Source organism: Centruroides sculpturatus, unplaced genomic scaffold (assembly GCF_000671375.1).
Source record: "Centruroides sculpturatus isolate CEXI.00-Female unplaced genomic scaffold, Cexi_2.0 scaffold40, whole genome shotgun sequence".
Classification (NCBI taxonomy): domain Eukaryota; kingdom Metazoa; phylum Arthropoda; class Arachnida; order Scorpiones; family Buthidae; genus Centruroides; species Centruroides sculpturatus.
In genome coordinates, this window is record NW_019384602.1 from 1,156,905 (window position 1) to 1,169,134 (window position 12,230).

The 12,230-nt window shown below is 31.0% G+C and overlaps 1 protein-coding gene across 1 annotated transcript in view; it reads left to right on the top strand.

The window, feature by feature from the left end:
* The first annotated feature begins 1,735 nt into the window (after nucleotides 1–1,735).
* Nucleotides 1,736–12,230, top strand: part of LOC111625070 (echinoderm microtubule-associated protein-like 2) — a 104,372-nt gene continuing 93,877 nt past the window's right edge. Inside the window, exons 1-2 of the mRNA XM_023368101.1 lie at nucleotides 1,736–1,759; nucleotides 8,447–8,593. Coding sequence (XP_023223869.1) covers nucleotides 1,750–1,759; nucleotides 8,447–8,593 — 157 coding nt within the window. The 5' untranslated portion in view covers nucleotides 1,736–1,749. The remainder of the gene's footprint in view (nucleotides 1,760–8,446; nucleotides 8,594–12,230) is intronic.

The following is a 12,230-nucleotide window of genomic DNA, read 5'->3' on the forward strand; positions in this document are numbered from 1 at the left end:
ATAGTGGCCATGACCTTTCCTCTTGAACGTTCAGATTTTGCTTTGATTGGTCCACTTCCACCCCGAGGCAGCCATTGCTTTGATTGAATTATGTCCTGGGGATCGTACTGGTAGAGCCATGTTTCATCCCCTGTCACAATTCTTTGCAGAAAAGCTTCAGAGTCTCCATCCCACTTGTTCAAAATTTCCATTGAAAGATCTGCCCTTGTTTGCTGCTGATCTGGGCGCAACAGCCTTGGGACCCATCCAGCGGAAAGCTTGCTTAGTCCCAAACTCTCCACAAGAATTTTGTATGCAGAACCCACAGAGATGTTAAGTGTATCTGCTACCGATTCAGTGGTTATTCGTCTATCCTTTTCTATCAAGTCACGGACAGCATCAATGTTTTCCTCACACTCTGATGATGTTGGCCTGCCACAGCGTGGCTCATCTTCAACCTTGGTTTTTCCATTTCTGAAGTGACTTATCCATTTGTAGGTTGTTGACTTCTTTGGGGCATTATCACCATAAACTTGTTCCAGAGCATCAATGATTTGCTTATTCTTCCAACCAAGTTTCACCATGAACTTTATGTTTGTTCTGGTCTCGATTTTGTTGGATTCCATGTTGCTTGAATGATGCCTGACTTTCAACTGGCGGCGCTGTTCTTACCTGCATTTAAGGGTTCAGTTCATGTTTGAACATGTTATAACATGTTAGTACAAGAATGTTCAGGTGTATTAAAATCAAAATCCTTCCAAACAATTTTTAGTTACGGACTTTTTCCATGAACTTTTTGAAGCACCCTCGTACTGCAAGTTCAGCATGTTTAAGAGTACTTTTTCTGTCGGCATGAAAATAAAAAAAAATATAATAATTTTCTTATACAAGTATAAGCAGGGACATAATGCAGCTGAAGCAACCTGAAATATCAATAAAACTTTGGGTAAAGGTTCTGTGAGTGAGCAGACCACCAAGCATCGGTTCAAAAAATTTCATTCTGGGAATACAAATCTCAAAAATTTGCCTCGAAGACGCACTATCTGTCATCGACAAAAATTTTGAAGAGCATCATCAAATCGGAACATCGCCCGACTGTCCAGAAAATTGAACATACTGGGTGTTATTCATCCATTTCTTCACATCTAAACACATTAGGGAAAGTCAAGAAACTCAACAAATGGGTGCCACACGAACTCAGCAAGAAAGACGATCATCATTTAGAGGTCTGCAGTTTTAATTATTCGCCACAAAAACAAAAGTATTCAAATGAAATTCTTCCTCATCCATCTTATTCTTCAGACTTTTTGCCAACAATCGCCTTTTTTCTTTACATTTGGTCACTTTTTTGCAAGGAAAGTCTTCAAGGAAGAGGACACAAAAGGTCCTTTAATGATTTTTTGGCTTCTCATTCTCATGATTTCTATTGCATTGGAAAAAGTGTATTAATATTGGCAGAGACAATTTTAATTAAATTAATAAACATTAAAAGTCAGAAGTAAAAATCGGCCATTCATTTGCAACAATCTAATGTCTATAACGAATACCATTTTTATATATTATAATAAACAAAACGAAATTGTTCTTTCTTGCAAATATATTTATATTTCTTTATAATTATAAATTACTTACTTTAAATTAAATCGTAAAACATATATTAAGCTAAGCTTTAACTAAGCCTAAAGTCGTCAGTCCCACGATGTCGTCTGCTCTTTTAAATCTCCAACCGGGATGCAATCGTGTAGATGGCGCTGTTCGCGCGAAGACAAAATGGAGGATGGTAAGAGAAACGAGTGAATAGGATTAATTGTAATAATTAAATATTAAATAAAAACTCATTCATTTACTTAAATTTAAAAATATTATAGTAGTAATATTAATTAATCTGTACTTATCATTGGTTCTTTTGAAATTTGATTTTTTACATTTAATATAAAATTAATAAACAATATGCTATAAGGCTGTTAACATTTTATTCGGAGTTCGGATATTTTATATATCTATTTTACTGTGTAATATATTAATATTCGTGAAATTAATAAAATTATGAATATTTTATATATATAGATTTGACAGCCATACAAATATACGGTCTTTTCAAGTTGTAAACAGAAGCCTGTCAGGGAAAGATTAAAACTGATGTATTAAAAAATCAGTTTAATTAACTGTCATTTCACATTTAAATGTAGAGAGCATGACTTGTTAAACAATATCAATTATGAACATAATAATAATAATAATAATGTATTTTATATTTACAGAAATCGTTTAATGCAGGACATTTTTTGAAAATGTAAAACTTAAATTATTAACTTATTTATTAATTTTCAATGTATGAATTTGGAACACGTTCAAATATCCAAAAAATGTGTCTTTACCGTGGAAGATAAAATTAGTTTGGGATAATATATTTAGACCTGGCTATGCTAAAATTTAGTTTTTTATTTTTTGCAAAATTTCGTTTATATAAAACAAGAAATAGGGGAATAATTTATTAAAATTAAAAATAAATGTTTGTCGAATATTTAAGTAGCATTGTTTTGATGAACAGGCCTATGAAATGATTAGAAATTTGACATTTAGATTGCTGTGATTAAAATCTTAAGTATTAATTTTGTAATGATAATTTCAGATTCAGCCTATTTCGGATTTCTTTAAAATATAAATTATGTTTTTTGTGTGTCTCTGAATAGAATAATTGTAAAAAACAATGATAATAAAATCAATAATTTGTGAATGGGATAAATTTTTATATATGTATATTAAAAAACAACACAATTACATTTTATTTGTAAAAGTTAAAATCAATAAAAATTTATAAACAGGAAACTAAATAGCCTATTTAATGCTTAAGAACTATGTGATTTATCATCATTTACAAATTGTTCATCACATATTTGAAATATGTAGTTCCTCATCTAATGAAGATTACTATTGCAATGATTAGTCATCGATAATGTAAAATAATATGTCTTATAATGTAAGATTGGTTAGTTTTATCTAAGTTAATTATTTATGTCATTGATAATGATATAAAACATTTTAAAAATATTATTATTAGTACTGCATATTAAAAATAAAAATATAGCAAAATACATAGTATATATAATTAAAATATATATACAATATGTATCTATCTTTCAAGCTGTAAAAATCACATCTTGATTGAATTCTAAATAGCAAACAGATTGTGTAGAATACTTTAATTAAATGGAACATAAAAATTACAACAAAATGTAAACGTTGATTAATTATTAATTTATCAAAAATGACCTGAGCAGAAGTAACAAAAAAGAAAAATGAAACTGTTATTATGAGCAGAACGGTGGACAAAGGTCAGTTTAAGCAATGAGAGTTTGAATGTTGAGTTATGAAGACAATTTGTTAGCTACTTCAAGGGGTAAGAAATGTATTTGGTATTCTTGTATTTATGATCTAAGCTACTAATAAAAATCAATATAGTGAATTGTTTACTTTGTAGTTATCAAATAGGTGTAATTTTTCAAACATTTTTGCTTTTTGTAATAAATGATGTATTAAAAATTACTTTAGTTTCCATAAAGCTGTTAAGATCATAAATTACATCATTAATGCGAGAAAACTGTATCTTCCTACACTTTAAAGTGGTCGGCAAATGGCCTTCATAACACAGTCTTTGAATTTTAACCAAATAAATGCTGTTGTCTTAACTTTAAAACTGTTACTACTATGCTACAGTTCTTGTTGAATGAATGAATAACTTCAGAAAAGTTTATGGTTTCTTGGTACCATAAGCTTAAGTTCCAACAATAAAACAGAAATTTAATAACATTAACATGTATGACGATAAATGGTGATTGACAAGTTAATAAGATTAGTATTTTCTAATAGATAGAGTATTGTTTGGCTTTTTACAACCTTCCCTCCTTCCTATTTCTATTTTAAGCCAGTCTTTATTCAATGCCTATGGTCAAAATTTGCCCTCTGAAAGACTACTTGAACTGATTCTTTGTTTTAGTTTTAAAATATTTCATACATAATTAATTCTTTCAGAATATTGAAGGCAGGACTTTGTGTTTTCACAAGGTAGATTATGGAACAGCATCCATTATTTAGAGTGTTTGCTATTTAGGGATAAATATTACAGAGTCCTATTTAAACAGTCTGGGGGTTCATTAAATAAAGGTGACCATTATTCTGGAGTGTTTATTAATGGAGGTTTCACTGTAATTGAAGAATGTTACATAACATAACAACAATAATCAGAATAAAAAAAATTCTTTATTTCATGAAATAATTCTTCCATTTTTTTTTTTTTTAAATCAAGAAACTAAAAAAGAATAGAAAACTTATCCCATAGAGTTAATGATTCATATGGTAACTAGAAAACATGCTGTTTTAACAAGTAAAACACTTCCCTCTCTTTTTATTGAGAAGTATAAAATATTATGTGTGTTGAGTGGTATAAAAGGAAAGAAAGAAACTTTTGTGTAAGTTCATATCAACTTTAAATTTACATAGAGACATTATTTGTATATTTATTTTTAACAAAGGACATTTTCAATATGGGTTTCCATCATTAGTGATGCACATTTTGATTCACTTTGCAAAATTGACACGAAGACAATGCAGTAATGCAGTATTTCCATCAATGCTAGCACATCCATTTGTGATGAGTTGCTTCAGATGATTAACATCAGTGATTTTTACTGAATAAATCCTCTCCTTTAGCATATCCAGAAGAAGTAAAGAATATTAAGATCAGAAGAGTGAGAGGTCTAGCCATAGTGTTCAAAAATTTCCTAATCATTTGGAAAATTTTTGTTCCTTCAGCTTCATACCTGTGTGTCCAGACTTGTATATATTCATAGACTACACTCTCATATCAAAAATTTTGATTTTTTAAAAAGAATAATAAAATGTATGTATAATGACTGTTTGAAATAAAACAAAAAAAATTTGAGTTACAGTTATATTAACAATAACTAATTAAATACAGTGGGTGATCGGTTAACAAACAGTTCGGACTGTGAACAAATTGGACAACAAACACCTAACAGAACAAATACAGGAAGTGATAATGCATTTAACATTTGTAAAACTATAATTTAATGGCATCTATACATGGTTTATGGAATGAGACTTTCACAGTTGGTTCACATAACTTTTTTTGCACTAGTTAATTTCTGTTCTCTGAATTTTTGTAAGTGCTTTTCTGAACTTTTTATTTAAAATACTGATAATATGGGGCCTAAAAGAGGAGAGTCAAAAACTGTGTTCACTATAGAAACTAAGCAAGAGATAATAGCTAAGGTAGAGAGTGGGAAGATGTCTGATATTATAAGCAGAAGACTTCAACAGCTCTACTGTAAATACAATGTTAGCTAAGAAAGATATAAAAAGATTCAAGCAGATAAAGGAATAATGAAAATCACATCTGAGAAACAAAGATGTGCCGCCATTCATGAAAAAATGGAGATAGTGCTTTTAGTTTGTTATTACATGTAAATAAACATAGTAAGAAAGTATAAAATTTTTATTTATTTTTTTGAGTCTCCAGAATGAATTAATTCCACAAAAATCTATGGTAAGTTGATAATTGGTTAACGAACAATTCAGATAACAAACACGGTCCTGGAACGAATTATGTTTGTTAACCAATCACCCACTGTATAATGGAAATATATACATTTTTTACAATAAGATGTATTATTGAAGTGATAGAAAATATATGTTGAAAATATAGAAAATACAATAGGAATAGTATATAGTTTATAAAACAGACACCATAAAGGTGAGAACAGCTTTAATGGAGAATATATTCAATAAGAACTAGCGATTAAGAGAATTCATTATTGTTAATAAAAAATGGAAAATTTAAATGATAGAAAAAATGGAGATAAATGTATAAGTAAATAGCATTACATAGTCAATGAAAGAAATATTGATTTGTTATATGTTCAATTAAAGTACTTTAAATTTAAAAGTTTCTTATCTTTATCTATAAATAGGGTAGAGATATTTGATATAATTAAGTTGACTGATAGTGTTGAATAATAGAAATTAAAAAGTAATAATTTTATATATTTACTGTGTATTTAATTTTTTTAACTTATGGAACAGAAGAAATTTTAAAGTTAAACTTTTTTTAATATTGTTTTAAAAGTTTTTTAAAGAAAGAATGATAGTTCTATTGAAAATACAAATATAATCTGTAAACATTTAAAAGAAAAGTTCAGTTTTTATAAAATAAAGTTATTAATTGTTTTTTGGACATAATGGAGAGAGAAAAAAATAAACACATTTAAAAAGAATAAACTATATTATATTATTGGTTGTAATATTTTATTTTAAAATATAATAAAATCAACTACAGTTTTTGATAAAAATTTAATTAATCAACAATGTACCTTGAAATTTTTACCAGTGTGAATTACACAAAGGATAAAGTGTGTGAACACCACACAGACATACAGCATGCGAGGAATACCACAGCCCTTGCTATTTACGCAATTGATCCTGATATCAAGGCAGCCTTTAACCAAGCGAGGGTCATCCTCACTTTGCCTTACCCTGAACACCTGAGATGATTGTAGGCCATTTCTATTTATAAATCTAGCCTTACCACCACAAGCATCTATCACAAGGAAGAGCTGAATTTGTCAGTTGCTTGGCAGGCCCTGATGGACACTGATCTTTAATTGCCAACACAGCTACCCACCCACATGAATGTACGTGTCCAACATAACAATTTTATGAGACATGGATTCAATCTAATTTTCAAATCTTCATGTTCTATTTATTCTGTGTATTACCTGAGGAAGAACTTGAAGCTGTTTGAAAACATTTGTGATGTACAGTACTTTATCCTTCGTGTAACTCACACCGGTAACAGGTTCAAAGTATGTTGTTGATTTCACCTCAGTGTTGTTTGGATGTAGATGTTTACAATTTAATTAATGTTAGTTACCATTATAACAGTAATTGTTGTTTGTATTTTATTAGAAAACATAAGAACATCCATACTAGGATTTCTCATTTCCTGGTCTTTTGCTTGTCTCAGGATTCTGGGAAAAAAGTGAACTGTTTTCCAGGATCCATGCAACCTCCAAAATAATAATATTAATAAGGCTCTGTAAAATATGTATAAAAATTACTTTTGAATTATATAGAAATTTTCACAAATAAAAAAAATTTATTAAAGTTTGTTGGAAACTGCTTATAACAAAAAAGCCTTTGAATTGAATTGAAAATTTAAAGAAAAAATAAACTTAGATCAAACTTCTAAGTTAGAAGGTAATTTTTGTTATTTAAATAAAACACAATACAAAATATTATTGTAAATTTTTATAAGTTTTTAAAAAGCAAAGATAATCAATACTCCAATCACTCAATCTGGGGTTCTTATTTTAGTAATGAGACGTTCTGCTACCGAGAATGCCCCTTTTGATTCAATTGATGTGGGTGGAATCATCTTTAATGCATTTAAGAGAAGACAGATGTGTATTTTTTTCACCTGTAGCCTGGAAGATTTCAGATGCGTTACAGTACTTATTTTGTCATCTAGTATTCTTGATTTGTCTACCTTGACTACTTTAAGATGACATCAAGCTTATAGCCTGATAATACAGCAGTTTGTTTGGCTTCAATAATCAAGTTTATGAAGAAAAACTTCATACACGTTTATATCCGGGTCCAATTTGCACAATCTGGCATAATGCAGTTATTGAAGCTATTGGGCATGTTTAAAAATTAAGACAGCATTGATGCAATTATTCCAGATATTACAGGTTCTGACAAATAAAGAATTTTCAGAGTCTTACCACAAATAGGCTACATACTGATTATTGACAATCTGTAACATGCCATAACAAGCAAAAATTTAAAAAATCTAATAAGCATTAAAATTAATAAATACAAATGTATTCTGACAGTTTATAAGTTAATTATACTTTCTATTTGCAAAATTTCCTCAACCTTAACACAAAATAAGAAAAAAGTGAATTTTTAAGAAATTTGTGGGATTTCCTAGATTAAAATACAGCCAGTTGGAGAAGCCCTAATCCATACTTTAATATTTTACCATTTCTAATGGTAAAAACAGGCCCTGATGGACACTGATCTTTAATTGCCAACACAGCTACCCACCNAGATGAAGAATTATTATATGTATTAAAGGATTTTTTTAATAAATAAACTAGATATTCTTGAAAAATATTATGAAATACTATTATTACTTTCTAACTAAAATTATTTTAAATATCTTACGTTTATCTCTTGTCAGTTTAGGTTATCAGATTTTATAATAAATTAGGCTAGAAATTTATAATAAATTAGGCTAGATTTTATAATAAATTAGTTCACATTTTTTTGCTTTTTTTCAAATCAGAATTTATTTCCACTCATTATATCACTTTATTCATTAAATCTATGATGATTTAATTTTAAAATGAAAAATTAATTTAATAAATATTTTATTTTTTTTAAGGTGAAATATTAAATAATGATAGTGAATCATTACAAGATAGGATCATTGATTTAGAAAAGAAAATTCAAGAACAGGCAGATGAAATTGTATGTTTAAGAAGTACATTAGCTGATGTCCTTCGACGAGTTACTCAACTAGAAGGCAGAGGTAGGTTTTTGTTGTTGTTATAAGTCATTTTTGCCCAGTGAAAGACAGGCCACTAAGGGGTTTTTGTACTAAATGATGGAGTGGGAGAATTACAACTTTTTGCATATAGTAAACTAAAGATTTTTATTTTCCTGGCTGTTATATATAACAGAGGGAAAGAATGGTGACTAGTCAAAACATGACCTCCCAGGATTTTTACATTTTTGGACTTAGGACATCTTGAAACATCAAGAATGCAAAAAAAAATTGGGGGTAATTTCTGTATATATGGATGTTTGTGTGGGGAGGGACAATTTTGTTCACTCTCTTTGATAACTTTGGTGCTTTTTGTCAAACATTTCTGAAATTTGCAGGGAGGTTTGTGTATTGGGGATTGATGCTATTAAATTTTGGTGATTAAAGGTTGAGAGGTGGTGGATAATGGGGATTGTGTGTATTTCCAGTACGGTTGGACTTAATGATGATTTTACTCTTTAATAAAATTGAAGACAGTCTGCCCAATAAAGGACCACCATTTATTATTTCCGTGTTCCAGACAATACACATTCTTGGCAACAGACCTTTCCTTTTAGGCTACTTGTTGCCAGAAGTTTAAAAAGTCCTTTTAAAAACACAAAATATATATCCAATTAAAATTACAAATCATTTCTAAAAAGGAACTGGTGACATTCAGACGTCTTTCTTGCATCCATCATACCTTCGTTTGGGGTGATATTGCTTTTATCTACTAAAAAGAAGCACTGGAATATGTAGATTTAATGAAAGCTGCCCCCTTTGAAGTGCTAGAATATGTAGATTTAATGAAAGCTTTCATTAAATTTACATATTCCAGCACTTCTTTTCTTGGAGAAGATTTAATGAAAGCTTTCATTAAATCTTCTCCAGTGCTGACCACTGGCACAGAGGAGTTTGTTTAATTTATTGATATCAGTGTCTAGAAGATATGATTTTATAATATAAATTTCTATAGGTTTGACAGCTCTCATTCATAAATTAACATTCAGCTGACAATAATTTCTGTAAACTGATCAACAATCTAGATATTGTTTATATTAAACGTCACGTTTGACTACGAATGAGGCGATTTATTGCTGTAACCAAACCACGTGTCACATGCAACCAAAGAGGGGATAGGAAACATCTCTTATTCCCGTCTTGTTGATATTGATGTCTATAGAATTACCTTTAAACAAATGAAGGAGATTTCTTTTATTGATATACTAACGATTTTTTCGAGGAGATCGTCTCGGTCATCGACCGCAGAAGGCCCCCTTTTTCCCTTTTCCCCTTTTCCCCTAATCACAAGGTTTATTAGAGGGGTGATACTGTTCTAAAACAAAAGAGTTTTGGACCTTCACAGAACTAGACAGCTTATTTGGAACTGCTGATACTTGTCTCATCACAATTATAGTTACATCTAGGTGGAAAATGGTACTTAGCCATCAATTCTTCCAACAGATCAAAATATTTGGATACAGAAGGCCTATTGAACTTCTTCATTGCCCAAGCAGTTGATACATTTTCTGATTGTCTCAGACTGATATGTGGATGTCTATTCAGGAAACCATACAATCAATCCATTCCTGCCAGCCCTACAGCCTTGTTGAACTTACCTGTATCTGCAATCCCACTTCTCTCAGCATTTTGAAATATCAGTGATGGTCAAGCTCCATGACTCCAGCTACATTTCTCCCAAAACACACTGTCCAACCAGAAGTTAAAGAACCTACTCAGAGTGAAGTTCAGGTTATCATATAAAATCTCCATAATCACAAAGCTGCATGGACTGATAATATCAAACTCAAGCTCATCAAATATGGTGGGCAGCAGCTTGCAAAGACAATCCATAGTCTGATTCTGCAGATCTGGAGACAGGAAAGAATGCCAATGGAATGGAAGGAAGCAGACATAATCCCATCCATAAGAAAGGAGATAAAATGAAATGTAAAAACTACAGAGGGATCTCCCTACTCTGGGTGACATACAAGATCCTGTCATCTCTAGTTATGAGGAGATTGACTCCATACATGGAGGGAATTGTGGGTGAATATCAAACTGGTTTTCAAAAAAATAGAGCCACAACTGATCAAATCTTCACATTGACAGGTTTTTGAGAAGAACTGGGAATACAATGTTGACACACACCTGCCGTTTATTGATTTTAAAAAGGCATACGACAGCATCCACAGGCAGTGTGGAAGGCCATGAAGGAATTTGAGATAGCAGACAAACTCTCCAGAATTGCAGAAATTTGCATGAATGAGGTGTGGTATACAGTAAAAACCAGAGCCACAAGGTCAGATAGCTTCCAGAGCAAAACGGGACTGAAACAGCGAAATGTCCTGTCTCCTCTTCTCTTTAGCATCACTCTAGAAAAAGTTGTCAGAATGGCCTAGGAGGTAGACAATAAAAAGGAAAATGACTCAAGAAACAAACTGTCACTACTAGCATATGCAGATAATATTGTCATAATTGGAGAATTTCAAGGGGATGTGACGAGATTAACATCAAAATTAGTAACAGCTGCCAAGAGCATGAGTCTGATCATCAATGAAGAGAAGACTAAATACATGGTTATTTCTAAAAGGGAAGAATCCCACAAAGAATGTTTAACCATAGACAATATAACATTCAACACTACGGAATCCTTCAAGTACTTAGGGACTGACATAAACAGAAATAATGACATCAAGAAAGAGATAGGGACTCACTAAAGGGAAACAAAATCTACTTCAGACTCACAAACATACTAAAAAGCAGACTCCTTAGTAAAAGGACAAAGCTAACTGCATATGAGTCACTGATTAGACCTGCGATTCTGTATAGATGTGAAACGTGGCCAATGACAAAGTAGAAGGAACATATATATATCACTCATAAAACCAATACCAGCAAATAACAAGAAAAAAGGAAAATTTACAAATGTTTTCATCTATGTGAAATAGACATCCTCAGGTATATATGTTATTGAACAAACAGCTAACAAAAATAGACTGATTTTTAAAAGTTCAAACTGATTACATGATTCAAATACATTACATTAAAATTTATATTCGTAATCAGTTCGAACTTTTAAAAAACATTCTATTTTCATTAGCCATACTACAACGACAGAGATTTGAAAACAAAATACTAAGGAAAATCTTTGGACCTGTGGAAGACTATGATGATAATGGTATTGTAGTGCATAAGCACTACATATAGTTTATTCTGTTTATTTTATGTATATATGTCGTGTGCCATATCGGGTTTTATTGTAAAATTCCGTTTTATTTTATGATACCGGATTGTGAACGGGTGGGACCCGTCGCTCTTGTTGATTGGTCAGCGACTAACATCACGTGTAATTCACGTCATACTCAATGGCAGGAAGTATAAATATTGGGACTCCTGTCCGAAAGAGGACTTTTTTTCGGCTCCTGCTTCTTCAGAGGTGAGAACAGACCACGTGGTGTAAGAAGAAAGGGACTGACACATGTGAACTTTCGAATGAAGAGAACGGAATCTGAATCCATCGTAGAGAATACACCCGTTGTTCACGAAATAAGTAGAAGATATTAAAACAGGAAACATCGAAGAACCTCCAAAAAAACCATTATTTTTGTCTGTATGTTGATTATTGTGTATTTTGTTAAAG